Source organism: Physeter macrocephalus, chromosome 6, assembly GCF_002837175.3.
Source record: "Physeter macrocephalus isolate SW-GA chromosome 6, ASM283717v5, whole genome shotgun sequence".
In the NCBI taxonomy this organism is placed as follows: Eukaryota; Metazoa; Chordata; class Mammalia; order Artiodactyla; family Physeteridae; genus Physeter; species Physeter macrocephalus.
Window position 1 is genome coordinate 85630270 of NC_041219.1, and position 26475 is coordinate 85656744.

The 26475-nt window shown below is 41.4% G+C and overlaps 1 protein-coding gene and 1 non-coding gene across 2 annotated transcripts; one reads left to right on the forward strand and one right to left on the reverse strand.

Moving 5' to 3' along the window:
• Window positions 1-2335: 2335 nt before the first annotated feature.
• PYM1 (PYM homolog 1, exon junction complex associated factor) lies at window positions 2336-17823 on the forward strand. The gene is made up of 3 exons (XM_007129326.4): window positions 2336-2487; window positions 16396-16489; window positions 16878-17823. The coding sequence occupies exons 1-3, from the start codon at window positions 2454-2456 to the stop codon at window positions 17359-17361; spliced, it is 612 nt and encodes a 203-aa protein (XP_007129388.1). The 5' UTR covers window positions 2336-2453; the 3' UTR covers window positions 17362-17823.
• Window positions 17824-24575: 6752 nt separating this feature from the next.
• Window positions 24576-24647, reverse strand: TRNAK-UUU (transfer RNA lysine (anticodon UUU)). Its single transcript has one exon. It is a non-coding gene; the product is annotated as a tRNA-Lys (tRNA).
• Between the last annotated feature and the right edge of the window lie 1828 nt (window positions 24648-26475).

Genomic DNA, 26475 nt, shown 5'->3' on the forward strand with positions numbered 1-26475 from the left:
ATAGATAGCCCAGCTTAAGGACTGCACCAAACAGTGGCTTGGTTGTGTGGGTATCTGTATAAGCCATCCTAAACAAACATACAATATAAGTAAGAACAGGTCCCCTAGTTCCTCTTCCAATCAGTTTTCTGCCCCTGAGCCCCTCATCTAGAAATCCTGGAATGATACTAATCCTTAAGGCACTCAGCTTTCCTTGCAAATAACACGTGCAGTGCTACCACCCTATGTACGACCTGTGTTTTTTCACTCTGTCATCCTCAGATATGTTCCTACATGAAGTTAAAGATGCTCCTTTTAAGACATTTTTTGAGACTTCAAAGTGGGGCATGAGGTGATCTCTCTAATAAGCAATAAGGTGGGATCGGTCATACTCTAGGCTTGCGTCTTCTTTCGGATCTATGCTCCATCATACCCCAGTCAGTTATTGGTGGGGGTGGGAGGAAGAAAGGCCAAGAAACATCTAAGGAGGAGGCGTCTAATGCCTACAGTTCCAGGTGCTCATTTCTTTAATTAACCACATCATAAAAATCAGAAAGAAAGAAACCGCAATGAACAAAGGGAAAGGAAAAAACAACAGCTTTGTTCTCCCCAGCCTCTTCGTTCCCCTCTTCCTCTTCAGGGTGGTGGGGGACACATCCGGGGTTCAGGGCTGGGTCCCAGGCAGGTCTGCTAGGCAGACAATTGAGTTTCACTTCCCATCAACCCCAGAGCTGAGGCAGGATGTCTGAAGGCATAGTGGGGGGCCTAGGGTAGGGTGGTCAACAGGGGCCACTTTAGGATTGCTTCTTGCAGAAAGGTCCTTTGATTAGCCCACTAGTACTCCTCAGGTAGTACAGTCAGTACCAACGCATCCCTCTAGTTTTTAGATGCTTCAGCTCACTCTTACCTTTAGTAACAAGGCTACGGACAGGATACTAGACCAGCAGGACTGAAGCACAATTGGTGAACGAAGAGCAGGGATGAAGGATGGCAGTGTTAGAACATTTGCAATGACAGTGTATTGAATGCAAATCAGTTTTTAAATGAGTCTTTTTGAGATCTTCTGAGTCGGGCCTCTGGTGGAACTCAGGAAGGTGGAGTATGGAAGAGAAGCCAAGCTGTGACCCCATAAAACTTCTGAAGCTTCATTTCAAAGCTTTAGTAAGTTCCTAGTCAGCCATTGCTCTGCGTTTTTTGTTTGTTTGTTTTTTAAGTGGGACATGCAGCCTAGTGTTGGAGGTGGTCACTAACTGGTTCTGTTGGACATTAACCTAAGCCAAAGTGGGAGATTTGGAGGAAGGTAAAAGGGTTGATGAGGAAAAAGCAACATGGTGGGGGGCGGGGAGGAAGAGGGCAGGGCAGACACCTGAGGAGAGGAACTTGCAGCCGGCCCCTCCCAAGCTGTGAGGGAAATGAGTTTAGCAGGACTTAGCCCAGAAGGAACAAGAGCTGCTGAAAACAGCGGGGGAGGGAGAACGTTTGGGTTCCTCTCAAGAATAGGGAGGCACGGGGCAGGGCTGCAAAGGGAGTGACTGTACGGCTCAGATTATTGGCGCGTTGCCCCGATTTCGATCCCCAGCGCCTAGAGACTTGGACGAGGTTAATTAGAATACTAACTGGGTCCGCCCAGAAGCCTTCGCCTTGCCCTCTGACCCTGGGGCCAAGCCCGAGGAGGCTCCCGGGTCGAAGGCCAGAGCAAACTTGGGCCGTCGTCACTTCGCCGCCCGAGTCCCTGGGGCCGCCCCAGGGGCAGGGCCAGGCCCGGGCTGCCCGCCCAGCCCGGCCCGCCGCGCCTCCTCAGCCGTAGAAGCCGCCGCGGCAACCCTGAGGCTGCGGGGACAGGTGACCGACCGGCAGCGCCTTCGGCCTTGCACTCCCCTCTCTCGGGTCTCCGTCCAGAGGGTTGAGCTGAGCGGCCAAGAGCAATCGGCACGCGATTTCGACCTCCCCACCTTCTAAGAGAGGGTTAGTTGGGGTCTTGCGTTCGCCCCCAACATTGGTGCGCCCCAGTGCGTTCCCGGAGTTTGCCTGTCCCGCCCCATGTCCCCAAGCTGCTCTGGGACCTGGATGAAGGCCAGGGCCTGAATATTCTTCTTTTCCTTATTTATTAGCCGGCCCCCGCCCTTTCTGGGTGCAGGTGGGCCTTGCCCCCTTTCCTCCCGCAGGTCCTAGACAGTCGAAGAGTGCCTTGAGGAGAGGGGCTGTGCCTCGGAACTTCTCTCGGCGCCCAGAGAACTGCTGTATACGCAGCAGGCGCTCAATAATGCTATCAGTGGCTTAAAAGAGCCCACGGCTCTTATTTTTTATAGTCTTCAGCTTCTACTCCCTTCCTCCTCCTTCACTGCTGTCCACGAAATGGTGCACTCTTCCTTTAAGACTAAAATGGTGGCTTGCTACGATCAGAACTCCACTTCCGGTGGGGAGGGGGGCGGGACCCCAGCCCGCTCACGCCGGAAGTGGTTTGCGTTTTCAAGATGGCGACTCCCTATGTAACTGATGAGACCGGCGGTGAGTGCGGGAGACGTGGAGCCGCTTCTCCCCGGGCTCTCGGGGTAGGGGTTCGGACTTGGAAAGGGGTCTGTGCCCCGCCCATCCCGGGGCCCCTCCTTTGCCCCGCCCTCCGGACCGCCTTCCCCATTCATTCTCTCCTACGGGGTGTCACCTGCGCCCCCTTCTGGTCTCGTGTTTGGGGGGTCTCCGCTTCCGGTCACCCAAACCGTGGGGTCCTTCAATGCTGGACCTTGCTCCAGGACCCTCACGGGCCCTTAGCTTTTGTCCAGAAGTTGGAGCTGCCATATCTCTTTTGGGTTCTTCAGGCTTGGGGGCTCCTCCACTCTCAGTTCCCTCCAATTCCTGCTCTCCCCCTCTTCCCCTCCCCCAACTCTCAGTGTACCTGTTTTCTGCCCTACCCCAGCCCCGTTTAAATTCTTTTTCTCGAAGCTATATCTGTTGGAGACCTCCTCATTGCTACATAGTTCTTTTTTCCACTCTCCCTTATTTTCATTGTTGGGTCACTGAGGTACAGAGGTGTGAAGGGAAGAGGAACCTAATACAACTTTCAACTAGAGTTTTCTCCTTGATGGCACCACCCTTCTGTACCTTCTCTGGCGATGGTGATGGGAGTTGAGGGATCTAAGGTGGTAGAAGGTGAACAAGAAGGTGTCTAGTGGCCTCTCAAGCCGTGTGACAAGTTTGCAGAACCCACTGTGCCTTCTGATCAGAGAAGATTTTCCAACCTGGCTGATTGAGACGCTGAAATATCTGTTGTGTATGTGAGGTTTATGTGTTGAAAACTGAAAATCAAGATTTTCATTTTGGCTATAGCCCATCCTAATTTCCACACCTTCAGAAAAATGTGCATATCTACCCAGTGACGGTCAAATAAGATAGTATATGTGAAAGCAATTTATAAAATGCTGTGCAAGGCAAGGTGTTACTGTTTTTTGTAGCCCTCATTGTGTATGTGTATTCTGTAGAAGTGACAGTGTGTGTGTGCTTTGGTACATGCGGTCTGTTTTAAAATGTACCTTTTATGCCTCTTGCTTTGCTTGTTTTCCATGTTACTTACATCTCAACCCACCTCTCCTATGATATCTAATGACAACCCAAGTCTCTGCTACTTTTCTGCAACCTCACCTTTCAAAGTGGTACAACCTCTTCTCTTGCTCTCTACATAGTAGGTACTTCTTCAGTTTGCTTCTTTTAATGTGTGCTTTGAAAATATTACTCGTTGTCCAGTACACTTCTCTTTATTCTTAACTGTTTTCTTTAAACTGATTTAACAGACATCCAGACATCACAATTCACCCTACCCTCCCACCAAGAGGTATCTTCTGTTCTCTGTGACCGTGTGGAAGAGAAGGAATCACACTGCTTTTTTGCTTTCTCTTACTACTTCCAGATCATTGATCTACCACTGTCACTGTAATTCTCATGGAAGGTATTGCCATGCAATTATAGCATTTTCTCTAAAACCTCAGGGCCATCATTCACTGCCCACAAGGACCCTGATGTAGCATATCTTTTTTTTTTCTTTTCTTTTATTCTATTTCTCAGTGTCTCCACTCATTCTCAGTGTCTTCAGAATCTTTGGAGTACTCTTATTGTATAGTTCCTCCGCATGAGACCATTAACTTTCCTTTGAATTTTCAAACCAGCCACACATTAGAATCACTACAATCTGGACCTACTACATATCCTACTACATAGGACATCACCTATGACACTGCTTCCCCCTTCAGGTGTTCCCCATCACTTATTTTAGCTTCCTTACCCAGTCACCTTTTTTACTTCCACACGCCCATAGAATCAGCTTTTTGCCCTCCTTAGGTTCTCTGGTCCTTGACCTTTCCCATTTCATTGAGTCTACCAGTATCTTCATGACTACTTTGGATGCTATCCTGCTAGACCTCTGTGACCAGTCACTATCCTCATTGCTTTCCTCATTCATTTTGATCTTCAATACTAAGCAAGCACTTCTGTTATCTTGAATCATACCCATCAACTGTTTTCTTGGCTTCAGCTTCTAGGCCACAGCACATGGCTAGAGAAAAGGCACAGACAGTAGCACATTCAGTATAATATAACTTAATGTTAACTTCTGCCAAGATCACAGCTTTTCTCCAATTCTTCTTTGTTGGTTTCCTTACATTCTACCATGGCTATTTCCCCTACCTTTCTCAGCTCTCGGTGACTTTCCCTTTTAATTCCCCTTCTTGTGGCAAATGGCCTCATTTTCTGTTTCATTGAGAAATCAAGGTCTGTTATTTCTGTTTCTTTCCTCTTCATAGCCTGATTTCTTGAATATCAGGTCCACACATACTATTTCCATTTCCTCACTGCTTACTTGTTCCTTAACATTTTTTTTTTTGACCTTGCGGCGGTCAGGATCTTAGTTCCCTGACCAGGGATTGAACCTGGGCCACGGCAGTGAAAGCACCAAATCCTAAGCACTGGACTGCCGGGAATTCCCTGTTCCTTAACTCTTCAAAATGGTTTCTTGCTAGCACTAGCCTCTCTCCTGAGTTGTCAGTTCTAATTGTTTGGTGAGTAGCTTTCATTCTTGGATATACTGTCACACCTTAAATCCAGTCTGACCATAATCAATATCAGTTTTTCCTTCCTTATTTCTGTTAAAGGCACCATTGTTCTAGCCAACCCAAGATCAACTTATTTCATCATTTCTCTCTTTCTTTATTTTAAATAGACTTTACTTTTTAGAACAGTTTTAGATTTATAGAAAAATTGAGAAAATGATACAGACAGTTCCCATATACCTTAAACCCAGGTTCCCCTGTTATTAACATCTTACATTAGTATGGTATCGTTATTGCAATTAATGAACCGATATTCATACATTGTTATTAACTAAGGTCTATACATTATTCAGATTTCCTTAGTTTTTACCTAATTTTTTTTCTGTTCCAGGATCCCATATTACGTTTAGTTCTCGTGTCTCCTTAAACTCCTATTGGCTGTGACAGTTTCTCAGACTTTCCTTGTTTTTGATGACTTTAACAATTTTGAGGAGTGTTGGTCAGTTGTTTTTGTAGGATGCCCCTCTATTGGAATTTGATGTTTGTCTCATGATTAGACTGGGGTTATGTGTTTTTTAGGGAGGACCATAGAAGTAAAGTGATGTTTTCATCATATCCTATCGAGGATACATAGTATCACAAAGATTTTTTTACTCTTGGTATTTACCATGATCTCCTGACTGAGGTAGTGTTTGTAAAGTTTCTCCACTGTAAAGTTACTTTTTTCCCCTTCTCCTTTCCATTTTGTACTCTTAAGAACGTCACTATTCACAGCCCACACTTAAAGAGTGGGGAGTTATGCTACCTTCCTTAAGGATGGAGTATTTATACACATCATTTGAAATTCTTCTGCACAGATCTGTCTCTTCTCTGCCATTTATTTATTCAATCATTTATGTGTATCAATATGAACTTCGGGTTATTTTATTTATTTTATTGCTCAAATGTTTCAGCTTTGAACATTTAGTTGGCCCTGTGTCCCTTTGACATATCCCCATCAGTGTAGGGTTTTTTTTTGTTTGTTTTGTTTTGTTTTGTTTTGTTTTGTTTTGTTTAGCTCTTTCTTACTTTCTGGCACTAGAAGCTGCTCCAGGCTCATCTTGCATATTTCCTGGCCCAGTCCTAGAATCAGCTATTTCTCTAAGGAGCCCTTGTTCCTTTTACTTAAGAATGGTGTGGGAAACCAAGATCAGAGCACTAGGTGTTTTTGTTGTTATTAACAAAATGAACTGGGATGTTGTTTTTGCATTGTCTTTTACTCCCTCTTCTACCCCCCACCCTCCAGTTGTCAAAGTATCATTTTCTGTTTCTGCTGTTGTTACCCTTATCCCATCTTCAATGCTTGTTAGCTACATGGCCTGGGAATTTTAAGCCTAGGGAATCCAAGCTTTAGTTTTCTCATCAATGAAATAGGAATAATAACTCCTACAACATAGGATTATTGTGAGAATTAAAATTTAAATGAAATAATGTACATGTCTAGCACATAGAAAGTACCCAAGAAATGTTTCTGTAATTATTACTGTTATAAAGATTATGGATTAGAATAGATTACTTATGTAAAGTATCAAGCAGAGTACTTGGGTCAATCTAAGTGCCTGATAAAATGCTAGTTTCCTTTATCCTGCAAATATTGCTGTGACCTCCTAAACAGTTGTCCTACCTCTGTCTCTCTCTGTTTCAGTTCATTTGACACACTGTTACCAGATTACTGCTCCTTAAGTACAAATTTAATTATTTAATTTTTGTTCAGTATAATTTGTCCACTGTTAAATTTGGAATATACCCTTCTGATCTCTATTTTTCTGTGCATTTTTAAAACATTTTTTAATCAGACGGTATTTACATTTTTATGTGTTGCCTTTTCATTTAACCTCACGACATAAGTATTTTTCCTTGCTATTAAAAACTCTTTGAAAACATCTTTTAAAATACTGGCAGAGTGTTTTATTATTTGGGCATACACCCTCTCTTACCTTTCTTCTGTTATTGGACTTCTAGATTGTTTCCAGAATTTTTGTTATAAGAACTCTATGAATATTTTTGTGTATAAATTTTTGTCTGCATTTAGGGTTATTTTCTTTTTTTAAAAATTAATTAATTAATTAATTAATTTAATTTTGGCTGCATTGGGTCTTCGTTGCTGTGCGCGGGCTTTCCCTAGTTGCAGCGAGTGGGGGCTACTCTTTGTTGCGGTGCGCGAGCCTCTCCCTGCAGTGGCTTCTGTTGTTGCGGAGCACAGGCTCCAGGCATGCGGGCTTCAGTAGTTGCGGCATGCGGGCTCAGTAGTTGTGGCTCGCGGGCTTAGTTGCTCCGCGGCATGTGGGATCTTCCCAGACCAGGGCTCGAACCCGTGTCCCCTGCATTGGCAGGCGGACTCCCAACCACTGCGCCACCAGGGAAGCCCTAGGGTTATTTTGTTAGGACAGATTTCTCAGAAGTCGAATTACTGGATTGGAAGGTACAAACTTTTATTTATTTTTAATTAATTTATATTGATTGTAGAAAACTTGGAAAATATTTTCATAACTAGTATAAAATATAAGTCCCATGCATATTTGGTAATTCCAGAGCCCAAAGATAACTACAGTTACATTTCCTTTTAGTTTTTCTTTCTCTGCACATATATAGCATATCTATTTAACATAATTTGGATCATACCGAATGGCTGTACTTCCCCAAATATGATTCTCAGAACACTTAGTAGTCCTGTGAGATGTGCTGTAAAATAAAAAACTAAAATAAAAATAAGCTTCCTGTGGTCAAATAAATTTGGGAAACACTGTAAACCACATTTCCATCGGAATATTCACATGAACGAGAACATAACTCATTTAAGTCTCGCTGATAAGAACAAAAATTTTTTTTCCTATGTTTAACCCAGAATTTCTCAAACTTATTTAACAGTTTTTTTGGGTAACCTTACAGAAGTAGTGTTACAATATCTTACAGAAGTAGTGTTTTATTACATAACAATATTTAGGAAACGCTGCCGTATGATAGGACTACCTTATACTCTCTCACTTAGTTAGCCAGATTGCTTTCTGAAGGGTTTTACCATTGACAGTATATGAATATACTGGTTTCATCACTTCTTGGACTACACTGGTATTCTGATCTTTAAAAATTCTACTGCTTTGATAGGTAAAAATGATATTTTATTGTTTTAATTTGTATTTCCTTTGATTACTAGTGAGGTTGAACTTTCTGGTATTCTTCTTCACTTATAACACAATACACAATAGTAGTATAAAAAGCACAGCCTTTGGAACCCACAGCCTGGATTCGAATTCTACTGCAGTTTACTGACATTGTAACTTTGGGCAAATTATTAAATTTCTCATCATCTGTGAAATGAACAATCCTACATGGAGTTGTGAAAATGAAATAATATATATAAACAGGGACTTCCCTGGCAGTCCAGTGGTTAAGACTTCGTCTTCCAATGCAGGGGGTGCGGGTTCAATCCCTGGTCAGAGAGCTAAGATCCTACATGCCTCGCAGCCAAAAAACCAAAACATAAAACAGAAGCAATATTGTAACAAATTCAATAAAGACTTTAAAAATGGTCCATGTCAAAAAAATCTTTAAAAAAATTATACATATATATATATATATACATACATATATATACAAAAGCAGTACTGTCCTTGGCATGAAGCAAGCACTCAATAAAGGGAGCTGCTATTATCTTTTTGGAATTGACTATCAAATTTACATATGGACCATTCACTTTTACGTTCAAGATACTCCTCTCTAATATGAGCACAAACCACTTTTCAATACCGTATCATCACATACGATATCTCTGCCTAAAACCCTCTAGTGAAACTGGGCAGTATAGTATAAAACAGGTGGAATAGGAGTGTTCTGGTATGTAAGCTTCCGCGTCAGGACTGAGTTCAGACTGCAGCTACATGCTGCCTTTGTGATCTTGGACATATCTTCAACCTCTTGAAGACTTTGTTTCCTCAGCTGTAGATCATAATAATCTACCTATTGTCTAGATTCAGTCAGGTAGTGTATGAAAAGTTCCTGGTGTAAAGTACCCACTCATTAATAAACATTCTTTCCTAATTGTTGTTAACATACTGTGAGTTTTACACTGCCATCATTTTGCTTGTTGTTATTCCTCTTAGAATGCCCTTTCCCTTCGTTTCTCTGCCGGCAAAAATATCAGCCACTGATTTACTGTTGTTATTATTACTACTGCTTCCTACTTTTTGAGGTCAAGTCCCTGAGATTTTCCTAATTTCCTGTCACCTTCCTCCATCAAATGGGGTGTGGTTATTTATACTCTTGAAATCTCCTATTAGTTATGTGTCAGTGTCTCTTAGGGATACCTAAGACATTTATACTTTTGTCTTATTCTTTGTTTGCCTAACTTGCCCACCTTCATCCTTACTTAAACTGTAAATTTCTTGAAAGTAGGGGCCATTTTACTGATCTTGATAATCCCTGTAGCACTTCATATAGTATTTTTCTCATAGGAGGCTTTCAATAAACGTTCATTGCACTTAATTAACTTACAGTCTGGCTTCTGACCACTCTACTTGTCTGAGGCTGTATTCTTGAACATAATTAGGGATTTACAAATTTCCAAAATCAATAACCTTTTCCTACTCAGTTCTGCTTTTCCTTAATCTCTCTGTAATATTTAATACTGTTAATCACCTGCCGTTACGTCAAACTCTTTTGGTCTCCATGGAATAGTACTGTCCTGGTCCTTCTTTTCTAAGGATTATTTCCTAGTGTTGCTGACACCTTTTCTTCTTTGAGGAAAATAATCATGACCGTTTTTCCAGGGTCATTCCTCCAGATTGGATCTTCTCTTTTAATATTTTCTCTATGTTAGAAACCATGTCTGGATGACTAATAAAAAAAAAAAAAAGAAACCACGTCTAAGTCTTATAATTGTTGGCCCTGAGGTCATCCTCAGGCTCAGATCTGTAACCCAGATCTCCTTTCTTAACTTTGAAACAGGCCCCAGGGATTCAGCACACCTTTAACAGTCACTTCCACCTAACCCCTTGGAGTTCTTTCAAGACTTGCTGTGTTGTCTCTTCACTGTCTTCCTGCCACCCCTGAAAACAAAGCCCTTTTCAGTTTAAGGAAATAGATTGAGGATTACAAAATAGCAGATGTGGGGAAATAACAAAGCTTACAAAGTTCTTATAATAGCAGTCTCTAATCTCTAGTTTCTGGTTCTCTCAAAGATGCTACTGAAAATCATGGTATTCTGCCCATGGTTTTTATTTCTAGGGTTAGGAATCTGCAAACCTCTCCCTTCTTTTTGACTTTATCTTTGGATACCATCAAGGCCAGAGACTGAAACCAAGATAGCATAAAATAGGTATTCCTTTGTGATAATGGGCTATTTGTATCTCTGAGGGCTTCCAGTTAGGATGGCCATTCAAGAAGCTTCTGCCCTATCTTTTCTCACACTCCATCTTTACTAGTCTTTTTCTTTTTTTTTTTTTTGCTGTTTTATTTATTTAATTTTTTATTGGAGTGTAGTTGTTTTACACTGCTGTGTCAGTTTCTGCTGTACAGCAAAGTTAATCAGCCATATGTATACATATATTCCCTCTTTTTTGGATTTCCTTCCCATTTAGGTCACCACAGAGCACTGAGTAGAGTTCCCTGTGCTATACAGTAGGTTCTCATTAGTCATCTATTTTATACATAGTAGTGTATATATGTCAATCCCAATCTCCCAGTTCATCCCACCCACCCAGCCCTTTCTCCCTTGTTTTCCATACGTTTGTTCTCTACGTCTCTGTCTCTATTTCTGCTTTACAGATAAGATCATCTATACCATTTTTCTAGATTCCACATATATGCGTTAATATACGATACTTGTTTTTCTCTTTCTGACTTACTTCACTCTGTATGAGAGGATCTAAGTCCATCCACGCCTTTGCCATCTTTACTAGTCTTAAGCCTTCAACTATAATCTCTGCAGTGTACTTAAATGTATGTTTCTAGCATTTTTCCTTTCTCCTTAATTCCATGTAAAAACACTGCCTGTCTAGAATTGAATTATTTTCACAAAGTTGTCTTCTCCTATGGACTCTTTTTTTTTTTTTTAAATAAATTTATTTATTTTTGGCTGCGTTGGGTCTTCCTTGCTGCGCATGGGCTTTCTCTGGTTGCGGCGAGCGGGGGCTACTCTTCGTTGTGGTGCGCAGGCTTCTCATTGCAGTGGCTTCTCTTGTTACAGAGCACAGGCTCTAGGCACACAGGCTTCAGTAGTTGTGGCACGTGGGCCTCAGTAGTTGTGGCTCGCAGGCTCCGTAGTTGTGGCTCACAGGCTCTAGAGCGCAGGCTCAGTAGTTGTGGCGCACGGGCTTAGTTGCTCCGTGGCATGTGGGATCTTCCCAGACCAGGGCTCGAACCCGGGTCCCCTGCATTGGCAGGCAGATTCTTAACCACTGTGCCACCAAGGAAGCCCTACCTTTCTTTTTAATTAGAATGCATGCTCCAAGAAGGCAAGACCCTTGCTTGCTTTATTCATTCATTGTTGTATCCCTAGCTCCTGTTACATTGCCTGCCACAGCAGCAAGTACTCAATAAACATTTAAAATCCATGTGTGAAAAATGTTATTGCTATACGCCCTACATGCCCACAGGGATGTTGTGAAAAATAAGAGAAAACATGTGAAAAGCACCAGATTAAATCCACTGTAGCACAATGATTTCCTCTCTCTCATTCAAATCTTGGCAGTCTTCAGATCGTGACTGCTTATTCTTCATAATGAATTTCTCTTTCATTTTCTTTTCAACACTTACAGAGACCATTTAAGTCAAGTCTTCTCACATTGCAGCTATTGCTTTCATTTTTTTCTACCTTTAGTTTATGTTACACATTTTTCAGGTTTATCTTCTTAAAGCAATGCTTTGAGCAGATCATCTGCACTCTCTTAATGGCCTTCAGTGTTCTCCCATCTTCTGAAGCTTGAGTCCAAACTCAAGAGATTGGATACCTTTCATATTCTGATTAATTTACCTCTAGTCTCTTTTTCCATTACATATGCTTTTTGCCAAAATATACTGGATTCTTGCTATTCCCTAATATGATGCTTAACTTTATTTATTCATTAATTTGAATTAATTACAGTCTTCCATGGACCAGGCCCTTTGCTTCAAAGATCAAAGGCAAAGTTTCTGCTCTTAAGCAAACAATTATTTTAAACATTAGATCATGATAAAAGGCCACAACAGGTGCTGTGGGTGCACAAAGGGCAACTTCTAAACTGGTTTGGGGTGGGGAGGTCAGGAAAGACTTCACTGAGGAGTTTATACTTGAACTCGACCTTTAAAGACCAATAGGCGTTAACTAAGATAAGAATCAAGAAAAGTCTATTCCAAGCCAAAGGAAGTAAAAGCAAAAAGGCGTAGAGAATAAAGACACAGTCAGGGGCTTCCCTGGTGGCGCAGTGGTTGAGAGTCCGCCTGCCAGTGCAGGAGACACGGGTTCGTGCCCCGGTCCGGGAGGATCCCACATGCCGCGGAGCGTCTAGGCTCACGTCCGCGTACCGGGGTAAAAAAAAAAAAAAAAAAAAAAAGACACAGTCAGGTGAGTTTTGTGACTATTTCAGTGGCTGGAGCAGAGAGTGTGAATGACTGGGTGTGAAGAGGCTGGAGACTAGCTGGGTCAAGAAGGCTTTTGTGTGTGGTTCCATCTTCCATGTAAATACCCTGAGGGCAACAGGAATCCAGGAAGAATTTTAAGTAGGGGAATGACTAGCCAGATTTGTCCCTTTGTTTATGTTGTCCTATAAGCCTGAAATACTTCCCTTTCTCCTCTTCCCTCATAACCACACCCCTACGTCCACCTGTCTAAATCCTGCTTATCTTCCAAAGATCACAAAGATGCTTTGTCCTCCATAAAATTTTTACTTTACCTGGGCAAAAGTAATTTCATTCTCCTTTGTGTACTCGTTCTCCAAAGCCGCTTGGATTTGAAACCCAAAATGAGATTTTTAAAAACCTACAATATAGGAACAACATTAATTGGAATTTTTAAAAGGAAAAGTTATTTATAAGCCAATCACCAACATAACTTTTCGTATTGCACATTCTTTTCTAAACTTATGAATATGCATAAAATTTAATAATAAATCATAGCGTATATAACTATGTTTTATATTCCATTATATCATATTAATGATTAAAATTTTTTTGTCATTATTTTTAATGGCTATATTATAAACCACTCCTGTATAACTGGATGTGAAGTTTGTTTTTAATTTTTAGCTATTTATAAATAATGCCATAGTTTTCACATGATTACTGTCCCTTTATTCTTTTTTCTGTTTTCGTTTTTTCCTGTTGGAATTATTTCCTTATGCTAAATTTTCAAGATTGGCATTGCTAAAACGAAGTGTATTGAAGTGTCTTTGGCTTTAACTTCTTTACGCTTCCCCCAGTCAGTGAATTACCAAGTGAGGTTGATCCTTTGGTAACGTGGCTGGCATCATTCTCTTCCTTTCCATTCTCAGTCAGTTCTGTCTCTCATGCCAGGATTATTACAGTCTTTTTTTGAAAGATGATTTTTTTAAAAATTTACTTATTTATTTCTTTTTGCCTGCATTGGGTCTTTGTTGCTGTGCGCAGGCTTTCTCTAGTTGTGGTGAGCCGGGGCTACTCTTCATTGCGGTGCACGGGCTTCGCATTGCGGTGGCTTCTCTTGTTGCAGAGCACGGGCCCTAGGTGGACAGGCTTCAGTAGTTGTGGTGCACGGGCTTAGTTGCTCCGTGGCATGTGGGATCTTCCTGGACCAGGGCTCAAACCCATGTCGCCTGCATTGGCAGGTGGATTTTTAACCACTGGGCCACCAGGGAAGTCCCTGTTTTTTCATTCTTGAATTTTTACTCTTGTCTCTAAACTGTTGCAGCTCGGCAAACAATATTCTCAGTAGCCCTCTTTTATTCACCAGATAAATTCCAAATTCCTTGACCTTGTTTTTAAGGCTTTCTAAGGTCTGGCCCCATTTTTAATTTTCAACCTAGCTTCATGTTATTCCCCATCATGAACTATCTGGTTCTCCTGGACTCCCCTGTTTTCTGTTCTTACATACTCAGGCCATCCCCACATCCAAGCCTTTCTTGGCGCATGTTTGTTCTTTCTCCCATCCCCTCTACCTTTCAGATCTTACCCATTTTCTTTAACATTTTTTGTTTTAGTTTATTAATGATATTTGCCTTTTGAACAAAAACCCAATTCATGTAACAATGTATAATCCCCGTGGGAGGCTCTGGACTGGACTTTTTATTTTTATTTTGTTAATCTTTTTTATTTTCTTCTTTTTCCTTTTTTTTTAATAGGTTATACTAAAAAAAGAAAAACAAGAGTAACACAAGATATAAATATATATATATGTGTTTTTTTTAAGAATATGTTATTAAAGGTTAATGGTTTCTACCACCTCTTCTTCCAGGTTATCCCTCTTAAGGTAACCAGCATTAAAGTCTTGGTATCTTGGTATGTGTCCTTCCACACCTTTCTCTTTGCCCCTATACACAAACTGTCTGGACCTCTAAGTGCTGCTCCTTGCCCCAACAAGAATGGGAGCACCCTCTACACCAGCGGTTCTCAAAATGTTGTCCAGGACCCTTGGGGATTCCCTAAGACCCTATCAGGAGGTCTGCAAGCGTAACTATTTTCATAATATACTGAGCTGTTATTTGCCCTTTTACTGGGTTGACATTTGCACTGAGGGTACAAAAGCAATGGTGGGTGAAACTGCTGGCCTCTTAGCACTAATCAAGGTGGTGGCACCAAACCGTACTGGTCATTGTGTTCTTCACTGCCACATGCTTGCAGTAAATAATGCCAGTTTCACTTAAGAGTATCCTTGATGATGCAGTAAAAATTATTAATTTTATTAAACCCTGGCTCTTTAATACACATCTTTTTATCTATTTATTTTTCCAGGTTTATTGAGATATGACTGACATTTAACATGTGTACAATGTTATAGGTGTACAAGGTGATGATTTGATACACATATATATTGCGAAAGGTTTACCACAATAAGGTTAGTTAACATATCCTTTACCTCACGTAATTACCATTTCATTGATTTATGGTGAGAACACTGAAACTCTACTCTCCTAGCAACTTTCAAGTATACAGTTCAGTTTTGCTGACGATAGTCACCATGCTGTACCTTATACCCCCAGAACTTATTCATCTTATAACTGAAAATTACACATCTTTTTAGAGTTCTCTGTGAATTAAATGGGAAGTAAGCATGAAACACTGCTGCGCACTGAAGTGGTGTCTCAAGGGAAAGCACTGGCGCAGTTGTTGGAGTTGTAAGCTAAACAAGCTTCCTTTTCATGGAACTCTATTTTTCCTTGAAAGAACCACCGACAAACTATAGTAATTCAGACCTGAGTACCTGATAGGCATTTTCCTGAAAAATGAAAGAAGTGAGCCTGTCATTTCAAGGAAAACAACTCTCAGTGTTTGTTGCCAGGGATAAGATTCAAGCCTTCAGGTGGAAATTAGAATTTTGGAACACTTGTAACTGCCACTGGGAGTGTGACAGCTCTTCAGTAAAGGGTTTTCTGATGGGATTCACGGATGTGATTTTTTAAAAAAAGATTGCACAGTGAAATGCATAATATTACAAAATAAGAGCGTATGGGAGATTCTGAAATAAAAAAGTTTGAGGATCTTTACGCATTATTCTGCAACTTGCTTTTTCACTTAGTATATCATGAATACCATTCAAGGTCAGTACCTTTGTATCTAACATTCTTTTTCATAACGGCACGGTGTTCCATCATGTGGATGACCCACATCTATTTAGTCACTCATCTATTGATGGTCATTCAAGTTGCTTTCAGCTTTTTGCTAATTTAAATAATGCAGCAACATTATTACAATGCAAACATCTTTGCATATAGCCTTGTGTACTGGTGCTTTTATATCTACAGTATGGATTCCTGAAAGTTGACCTATTTTTCACCATCCACCTTAATAAAACTTCCCCTTTTCTACATCCCTGGTCATTTCTCCTTCCCATGATTCTTGTTTTTGCCATTTTTAGCCTCTTATTCATGTACTGTCCTTTGATGTCCTCATGCTGTTTTGTTTTTTTTAAACTTCCTCTATGCCTGCCCTGTCTTGCCAACTAGATTATAAAAGTAGAAACTCCCTGAGGGCAGGGATGGTGTATTATACAGTGTATAGGCACTCAGTAAATAATGAGAGCGGGATTGAAGGTTGATATGAGAAAAGAATGCCTTAATGGATGCATTTAGTGGAAGGTGCTGGGGGATGCTGTGGGCATTCATGCATTCTTTCACCTTGGGGGCTATTTGGAAAGTAGAAAGAGTAACTCTCCAATTTAATTCTCCCATTTCAGGCAAGTACATCGCCTCAACACAGCGACCTGACGGGACCTGGCGAAAGCAGCGGAGGGTGAAAGAAGGCTATGTGCCCCAGGAGGAGGTCCCAGTGTGCGTGGTTAGGCGTGAGGAGGGAGTATTTAATGGGGTCCCTACAGCAAGAAAGAACATGTGTGCCTATGAGATCAGGAAGAATTTCCTGATCCCAGGATCCTAGGAAAGGGAAGGAGGGGGCTGGGATTCGGGGATGAGTGAGGGATGAGTAACCAAGTGACTGACAGGTCCTGTTGCTATGGCCTCTGTTCAGCAGAACCTGTAAATAGCATTCAGAGATCCAGAACTTTAGGACCTAGGGATCCTACAACCTGCAGAGCAGAGGAAAGTTGGGGAGGGACCAGAGGCAGAGGAAGGAAGCAGGAAAGTGAAAAGGGTGAAGTAAATTATAAGGTTAGGAAAAGGGCTCGAAAAGTCAGTGATTCTTTGACACTCTTCCCCACAGGTATGAGAACAAGTATGTGAAGTTTTTCAAGAGTAAACCAGAACTGCCCCCCGGCCTGAGCCCGGAGGCCACTGCTCCGGTCACCCCATCCAGGCCGGAAGGTGGTGAACCAGGCCTCTCCAAGACAGCCAAACGCAACCTGAAGCGGAAGGAGAAGAGGCGGCAGCAGCAAGAGAAAGGGGAGGCGGAGGCCTTGAGCCGGACTCTCGAGAAGGTGTCCCTGGGAGAGACAGCCCAGGTCCCCAGTGCCCCACAGGCCTCCCGGGCAGCGCCTGCAGCTGCCTCCGACCAGCCTGACTCAGCTGCCACCGCTGAGAAGGCCAAGAAGATAAAGAACCTAAAGAAGAAGCTTCGGCAGGTGGAAGAGCTGCAGCAGCGGATCCAGGCTGGGGAAATCAGCCAGCCCAGCAAAGAGCAGCTGGAGAAGCTAGCGAGGAGGAGGGCATTGGAGGAGGAGCTAGAGGACTTGGAGCTGGGCCTGTGAGGCCTTTGGGGAATAGAGGATGGACTGCAGAACAAACCATGGGGCTCTCTGGGGTCCTGGGGAATGTGGGCAGCAGCAGTCAGGAGGGGTACCCCCGTACTGGCTCACTTCCACCTCTCATGGCCCAATTCCGTCCTCCAGAGCCTAGCCTCTCCCTCATTCCTTCCCTTTTTTTCCCAACTCCTATTTTTTTGGACTTTTCTCCCTCCCATTCCCAGTGTTCAAAATCTCAGTGACTATCCCAGGTACCTTTGCTGCTGATTTGGGTGTCTTGTTTAAAAGAAAATTGGGTGGGTGGGAGTCTCTTGGAGAACTGAGGTTGAGGGTAGGGGGAGTACGCCCAAGTCTTGGAGTCTTGGTTCCTGTTCACAGTGTTTATGGGTTATTTCCCCCTCCATCCCTAACCTCTTTTTTTTTTTTCCTTTTTTTTTTAAAGAACAGAATAAACTCAAGTAGACAACATGTTTTGCCTCTTCTTTTCAGCTTCTAGTAGGTGTTTTATCCCCTTCAGTTTGGCACAGGAAGATAAGTGTTGGGAGTAATATTCCTTTTGATTTTTAAAAATAATGTGTATCACCAAATTAGCAACACTGACTTCTGTACACGTTTGCTCAGACCTCAGTGAATAGAAATTAGTGTTATAATAAAACGAAACTTAGAACAAATTTAATTTGATATTAATTTACATGTATCATCATTATTGTGCTGCATAGCAATGGGGCCCTAGTATCTCCCTTACTGTTTACTTCTGAAGGTCATTGACCTAATTTTTTTTTTTTTTTTTTTTTTTGGCCGCATCGCAGGGCTTGCAGGATCTTAGTTCTCCCACCAGGGATTGAACCGGGCCACTGCAGTGAAAGGGCCGAGTCCTGACCACTGGACCACCAGGGAATTCCTGGGACAGCTCTTTTGAAATTTTACCTTCTCAGATGCCACCCCAAGATGGCATTGTGGGGCAAACTAATGATACAGGAAGAGGAATTTACAGCCAAAAAGAGCTGTCACTTAATTTTCACATACCCTCTGATTTCCACACCTTCACTTGTCATAATCTTTCTTTCTAGCCAGCTGCCGGAATAGAAACCCACGGAGAAGTCAACCTTAGTTCTTAGCCTGACTCCTAAGGTCCCACCCAATCTGGCCTCATTTCTTGCCATTCTTTTAACTCTGGTCAAACTGCTTCAACTCTACTGAACTACTTTCATTTCATCGAATGAGCCATATTCTCTCATCCTTAGTCCTTTGCCCATGCTGGTCCCTCTGCCTAGAATACTCTTCCTGTCCCCTTCTCCCTAATCAACTCTTTCTTAGCCTTTGGATCTCTGCTTAAATGTTATCTTCTCTGGGAAGACTTTTGTTACCCTCAAATATTAATTTAGGTGTCTTTCTTTTTTTTGTTTGTTGGTTTTTTTGTTTTTTGCGGTACGCGGGCCTCTCACTGTCGTGGCCTCTCCTGTTGTGGAGCACAGGCTCCGGACGCGCAGGCTCAGTGGCCATGGCTCACGGGCCCAGCCGCTCCGCGGCATGTGGGATCTTCCCGGACCGGGGCACGAACCCGCGTCCCCTGCATCGGCAGGCGGATTCTCAACCACTGTGCCACCAGGGAAGCCCTAGATGTCTTTTTTAACCTGCTTCCTTAACACTCCACACTTATATTTGTGGTGGCATTTATTATATTGTCACACTTGTTTTCTTGTTAGCCCTTCTCCTCCTTATTAGATCATGTGCTCCTCAAGCATTGGGATTGTGGTTATTATCATTGCATCCCAGTGCCCAATATAGTAAATTCTCAAATATTTGGCTGAATGAATGAAGACACAAGCTTTGTGGGGAAACAGAAGACGAGGGAAAATGTATGCCTTGCACACCTGAGCAGTTCCTGAGAACTCGATTGGGCACGTCAGTGTGAGACCAAAAGTTCAAGTTCCCTTGTGTAAGAAAGACCCCTATGCAATTATAAATATTTTTTAAAAGATTTTTTTAATACAAATTTATTTATTTATTTTTGGCTGCGTTGGGTCTTCGTTGCTGCGCGTGGGCTTTCTCTAGTTGCGGCGAGCAGGGGCTACTCTTCGTTGCAGTGTGTGGGCTTCTCATTGCGGTGGCTTCTCGTTGCAGAGCATGGGCTCTAGGCGCGCGGGCTTCAGTAGTTGTGGCTCGCGGCCTCTAGAGCGCAGGCTCAGTAGTTGTGGCGCACGGGCTTAGTTGCTCCGCGGCATGTGGGATCTTCCCGGACCAGGGCTCCAACACGTGTCCCCTGCATTGGCAGGCGGATTCTTAACCATTGCGCCACCAGGGAAGTCCCTTAAATAAGATTTAATTGGCTTATAAGTAGGTGTTTGATGCTTTGTAAGTTCAGATGTTATAGAGGAATCTATACTTTAAAAGTCATTATTAGCGAGAGATTATTTGCTTTGCAAAAGCACAGTATTTACCACAGTAAACCTTTAAATTTCCTGGATCTTTGGTGGCTTGGTTAAAGTTTATTTTGATATTTTTTGGGTCCCATCAATCATTGCGCTAGTCTGGAGGGATGAAATTATGAACACCTTTCACACAATTCTACACATTGTAGAACCTTCATTTAAGGAAGCTGTTAAGTCATGTAAATCACTAAGCACTGGTCAGATTTAATTAAGTGCTGTGGTAGAGGTATCAGCAATGAGTTGAGGGAGAGCTAAGAAAGAAACTGTTTATTCTGATTGCGGGGATGGGGAGCCTTAATGGTGAAGTTGGATCTTAAAGAAGACCATGACTAGCATCTCAAGAAAGACAGGTAGTGGGGAGCAAGTATGTACAAAGGCTAGGCAGCATGAAAGGTATGTGGTAAATTAGTTTTCAATTTTTATTTATTTATTTATTTTTTGGCCATGTGGCATGCAGGATCTTAGTTCCCACAGCAGGGATCGAACCCATACTCCCTGCAGTGGAAGCGAGGAGTCTTAACCACTGGACCGCCAGGGAAGTCCCAATTTGCCTTCAATTTTGTAGGGGCACATTTTCTTACATAAAATCAACGTTAATCACTTGATTAATATTACACTAACTTATGTGCAAATGAAAATTTGCACATAAGTTAGTGTTTTTCTATATGTGGGTAATGAAATCAATTTAGAAACTTGTGACCAGTACTGTTTCTTAAATAGAATATAATAGAGCAGAGACTGATGCTTAATAAGAGTAAATATGTCTCATGATAATTTTGTTTCAGATATATACTATGTGAGTATTGGGTTAGAATGTAAGATGTTTTCCTTACCTTTGTTTGCAGGAAAATAAATTTCAAAGCCACTGATGAAATCAATACTGAGGGGCTGAAGCATCACACACACTTTCCTTCTGGTCTTTACATTTGGGATGGGTGGGATAGAAGGATATTAGTTTAATTATTTCCTCAAGGACCCTTATTGCTTATGGTGAAGTACATTAGCCCCTGGCTTTTTTTTTAAATCCTGAGACTATATTACTATTTACTTACCATTTCTTTCCTCCTTGTAGATGAATCCTCTCTCCTATTGTGTAAATAGCAAAGATTCTAGGGATCCAGAAATGAATTATTTTAGGATTGGCCTTTACCCTCACAGGCTCAGAATCCATGTGTTAGTTTCTTATTGTCCACTAGGTGGTACTGTGAGGGGTCAATGTTTGCGACTTATCTTGTCCCTAGACTCCAGCTTGTTTTGAAATTAGCAGATAGGTTTACTCAGCTAGAAAATCTTTTCTCTTCAGGCTCCCAGGCACTGCAGGATGGGATATATAGATCTCCCCTACCCAACTATAACCTAGAGTTACAAATTGAGGAGGATAGAGAATCTGGGATCGAGAGGGTACCTTTTTTTGTCAGTAATGCCATCTCTCAAAAGAAACAGCAATGCTTTCCATTCTCTCCTGGAGATCAAAGAAGGTGCTGAACTGCAGTGGGAGGGAAGGAGATTATAACCCCAAATAGATAACTGGCTGAGCGGGGGTAATAGAATTGGCGGAGAGGTGGGGAGAGAAAGGTTAAAGGATCTCTTTTTTGGGGAAAGCAACAAGACATAGATTTTGATTAAATTCAGCAAACATTTTTCAAGAGTCTTCTATAGTCCAGGAGAACCCAAAGTTGGATAAATTTTGGTACCTCCCTTCTAGAACCTCAAGAAAAACAAAGAAGCAAACACTCAACAGTAATAAAGTGTAAAAGATACTCTATTAGGGGCAAGCTGAGAAGGGACTCCTAAGTCCCCCATCTGTGGGGGTGGGGACAGGCAGGTGGTGATCACGGAAGGCTCCCCAGAGGACATGACTAGGCTGAGTCTGGAAGGATGAGTCCAACGTTCTAGAAATCTACAAGGTTCTGCTGTACTCAAGTCTCCCCTGGTGACTTCATTTACTCTTGCGATTTCAATAATTACCTCTGTGCTAATAACTCCCAAGCTTTCTCTAACCCGACCACCTCTAAAACCTGCCTATCCAATATCTCCTATTTGGATGTTGGTGCTTCAGATTCAATTTGTCTAAAACCCAGAACTGAAAGAAGCTTGAGGCTATTGGTTTTTACAGTAGTTATATAATTCTTATCCTTATTCATTATCTACGTGGATATCCTAGTCACTACTTGTCTGAACTACTGCAAAAGCACACTAACTGGTCTCCAACTTAGATCTCTCTCCACCACCCACTTCCCCCAGTCAGTCCCACACACTTTGATCTTCAACAAGATTTACTTCCTTTAAGCCCAATATTGATGGTGTCATTTCATCAAACAACAACCTTTAATGCGTTCCCTTTGGTCTACCCAATGGAGATCAAGCTTATTCATCAGATAATCAAGGCAGTTACTATGGTCTGAATGTTCATGTCCCCCCAAATTCATATGTTGAAATCCTAGCCCCCAAAGGGTATTAGGAGGTGGGACTTTTGGGAGGTGATTAGGTCATGAGGGTGGAGCCCTTGTGAATGAGATTAATGCTCTTATAAAAGAGACCCCACAAAACTCCCTACCCCCTTCCACTATGTGAGGATACAAGAAGTCTGAGACCTGGAAAAGGGCCCTCACCTGACCATGCTGGCACCCTGATCTCAGACTTTCAGCCTCTAGAATTGTGAGCAATAACTTTTTTTTCTTTTTATCAAGGTATGTTTGATTTACAATATTACGTAAGTTTCAGGTGTACAACATAGTGATTCACAATTTTAAAACATTATGCTCCATTTATAGTTATTATAAAATATTGGCTATATTCCCTGTGCTGTACAATATATTCTTGTATTTTATTTATTTCATACATAGTAGTTTCTACCTCTTAATTCCCTACTTCTGCCTTGGCCTTTCCCACTGTGAGCAAAAAATTTCTATTGTTTATAAGCTACCTAGTCTGTGGTATTTTGTTATAGGAGCCTGAATAGACTAAGATAGCACTCAATGTTTTGGTCCTGAATTACTCTTTCTACCTTATGTTCTATGATTCCCTTGAGTGCCTTTTATAGCTAAACTCACCTACGCAATATTTATTTCCTAAATACAGCTCTTTATTTCTCAGTGTTTAAGTTTTTTTAAATTTATTTTTTTACTGAAGTATAGTTGATTTACAATGTTGTGTTAATTTCTGCTGTACAGCAAAGTGACTCAGTTATATACATATATACATTCTTTTTTATATTCTGTTTCATTATGGTTTATCCTAGGATAGTGAATATAGTCCCCTGTGCTATACAGTAGGACCTTGTTGTTTATCCATTCTATATGTAATAGTTTCATCTACTAACCCCAAACTCCCAGTCCATTCCTCCCTCCCCCTCCCTCCCCCCTTGGCAACCACAAGTCTGTCTCTATGTCTGTGAGTCTGTTTCTGTTTCATAGATAGGTTCATTTGCACCATATTTTAGATTCCACATATAAGTGATATCATATGGTATTTGTCTTTCTGACTTCACTTAGTATGATAATCTCTAGTTGCCTCCAGGATGCTGCAAATGGCATTATTTCCTTCTTTTTTTACGGCTGAGTAGTATTTCATTGTATATAAGTGCCACATCTTCTTTATCCATTCCTCTGTTGATGGACATTTATGTTGTTTCCATGTCTTGGCTATTGTGAACAGTGCATGTATCTTTTTGAATTATATGCCCAGGAGTGGGATTGCTGGATCATATGGTAATTCTATTTTCAGTTTTCTGAGTCAGTGTTTAAGTTTATGCTAATCTCATCTCCTTGTCAAAGTACTATCTATTTTGGTCAGGGAAAGGTTTCCTGAGCATAACGTTAAAGGCAGAAAACATATATAACAAAGGATTTATATTTTATTATATAAAGAGCTCTTGCAAATCAACATGAAAAGACAACCTCTCCAATAGAAAGATAGGCAAAGTCCATAAACGGACAATTCTAATTGATATGGTCAGGTTTAAGTCCCAACCACCATGCTATTTGTTTTCTACTTGTCCTATCCATTTTTACTCCTTTCTTCCTGCTCACCTTGGACTATTTTTAGTATTTCATTTTATTTCCTATTATTAATTATATTTCTTTATTTTTTTCAGTAGTTGCTCTAGGGTTTACCATATGTATCTTTAACTTATCACAGTCTACATTCAAATAATATTATATGGCTTCATATATAATGTAAAAACTGTACAAAAGCATACTTCCATTTTCCCTTCTCCCATCCTTTCTACTTTTGTTATCATACATTTTACTTCTACATATATTATATCCCACTATATATTAGTACTATTTTTGTCTTGAACAGTTGATCTTTTTTTTTTTAATAAATTTATTTACGTATTTATTTATTTTTGGCTCTGTTGGGTCTTCGTTGCTGCGTGCCGGCTTTCTCTAGTTGTGGTGAGCGGGGGAGCTACTCTTCGTCGTGGTGCGCGGGCTTCTCATTGCCATGGCTTCTCTTGTTGCGGTGCACGGGCTGTAGGTGCACAGGCTTCAGTAGTTGTGGCTCACGGGTTCTAGAGCGCAGGGTCAGTAGTTGTGGTGCATGGGCTTAGCTGCTCCGTGGCATGTGGGATCTTCCCGGACCAGGGCTCAAACCCGTGTCCCCTGCATTAGCAGGCGGATTCTTAACCACTGCGCCACCAGGGGAGTCCTTCCCGGACCAGGGCTCAAACCCGTGTCCCCTGCATTAGCAGGCGGATTCTTAACCACTGCGCCACCAGGGAAGTCCAGTTGATCTTTAAACAATTTTTTTTTTGGCCGTGCTGCGCAGCTTGTGGGATCTTAGTTCTCTGGCCAGGGATTGAACCTGGGCCACAGAAGTAAAAGCACTGAGTCCTAACCACTGGACCACCAGGGAACTCCCTAAACAATTTTTTAAATGTCTTTTATATTTACCCACATGCTTACTATTTCCATGCCCTTAATTCTTTTGTGTAGATCTGTTTCCACTTGGTATCATCTTTCTTTAGTCTGAAGAACCTCCTTTAATGGTTCTGGTAATGCAAGTGATATATATATATATATATTTTAAAAATTTATTTTATTATTTATTTATTTTTTGATTTTGGCTGCGTTGGGTCTTTTGTTGCTGCACATGGGCTTTCTCTAGTTGCAGTAAGTGGGGGTTACTCTTCTTTGCGGTGCGCGGGCTACTCATTGCGGTGGCTTCTCTTGTTGTGGAGCATGGGCTCTAGGCACATGGGCTTCAGTAGTTGTGGCACACGGGCTCAGTAGTTGTGGCTCATGGGCTCTAGAGCACAGGCCCAGTAGTTGTGGCTCACGGGCTTAGTTGCTTCGCAGCATGTGGGATCTTCCCGGACCAGGGCACGAACCTGTGTCCCCTGCATTGGCAGGCAGATTCTTAACCACTGCGCCACCAGGGAAGCCCGCAAGTGATATATTTTTTTTCAGCTTTCGTTTGTTTTAAAATTTCTTTTTTGCTTTCATTTTAATGGGTATTTCCACCGGGTATACAATTCTAGATTGATACCTTTTTCATTTAGTACTTTTTAAAGGCAACATTCCCTTGTTTTCTGTCTTGAATTGTTTCTGAAGAGAGTTAATGGTTATTCTTATATTTGCTTCCATATACATAATGATCTTTTTCTCTGGCTTCTTTTCAGACGTCCTTTTTCTCATTGGTTTTCAGCTATTTTATTAATGCTGTGTCTTGATATAGTTTTCTTTGTGTTTATACTGCTTGTGGTTCATCAAATATTTTGATCTGGGTGTGTTGATATTTTCTTCATTAAATATGGTGAATTTTTTGCCATTACTTCTTCAAATATCCTTTTCTGTTCCTATTGTTTTCTAGTACTCCAAGTCACATGTATGGTAGTGTACTTGATATTGCCCAACAGGTCACTGAGGCTCTGTTCATTTTTCCCCCAGCTTTCTTTTCTTTCTATGCTTCACTTTAGATAGTTTTTATTTCTATGTCTTCAAGTTCACTGATCTTTCAACTGCGTTGTCTAATTTGTTGTTAAGGCCATACAGTGGTATTTTTCATTTCTTTTATGTAGTCTCTATTTCTTTCCTCATTTTTATTGTTTTCTTTTCTCTTGAACTTATAAAAGGTGTTGAAAAATTCTTATCCACTAATTCCATAACTTCTGTCATTTCTGGTTCTATTTTTTTTTAAATTTCAGCATTATTGTGTTTTTTCTTAATTTATTTTTTTTATACAGCAGGTTCTTATTAGTTATCCATTTCATACATATTAATGTATATATGTCAATCCCAATCTCCCAATTCATCACACACCCCCACCCCCACCACTTTCTGCACTTGGTGTCCATACGTTTGTTCTCTACATCTGTGTCTCTGTTTCTGCCCTGCAAACTGGTTCATCTGTACCATTTTTGTAGGTTCCACGTATATGCACTAATATACGATATTTGTTATTCTCTGACTTACTTCACTCTGTATGACAGTCTTGACCCATCCACGTCTCTACAAATGACCCAATTTCGTTCCTTTTTATGGCTGAGTAATATTCCATTGTATATATGTACCACATCTTTTTTATCCATTCATCTGTTGATGGGCATTTAGGTTGCTTCCATGACCTGGCTATTGTAAATAGCGCTGCAATGAACATTGGGGTGCATGTGTCTTTTTGAATTATGGTTTTCTCTGGGTATATGCCCAGTAGTGGGATTGCTGGGTCATATGGTAATTCTATT

What these genes read in the sequence shown, in the direction of transcription:
- PYM1 (XM_007129326.4), top strand. Translation starts at nt 2,454, where the DNA reads ATGGCGACTCCCTATGTAACTGATGAGACCGGCG. An exon ending in TGTAACTGATGAGACCGGCG is followed by an intron (nt 2,488 to 16,395) that starts GTGAGTGCGGGA and finishes CTCCCATTTCAG; the next exon opens with GCAAGTACATCGCCTCAACA. An exon ending in CCCCAGGAGGAGGTCCCAGT is followed by an intron (nt 16,490 to 16,877) that starts GTGCGTGGTTAG and finishes TCTTCCCCACAG; the next exon opens with GTATGAGAACAAGTATGTGA.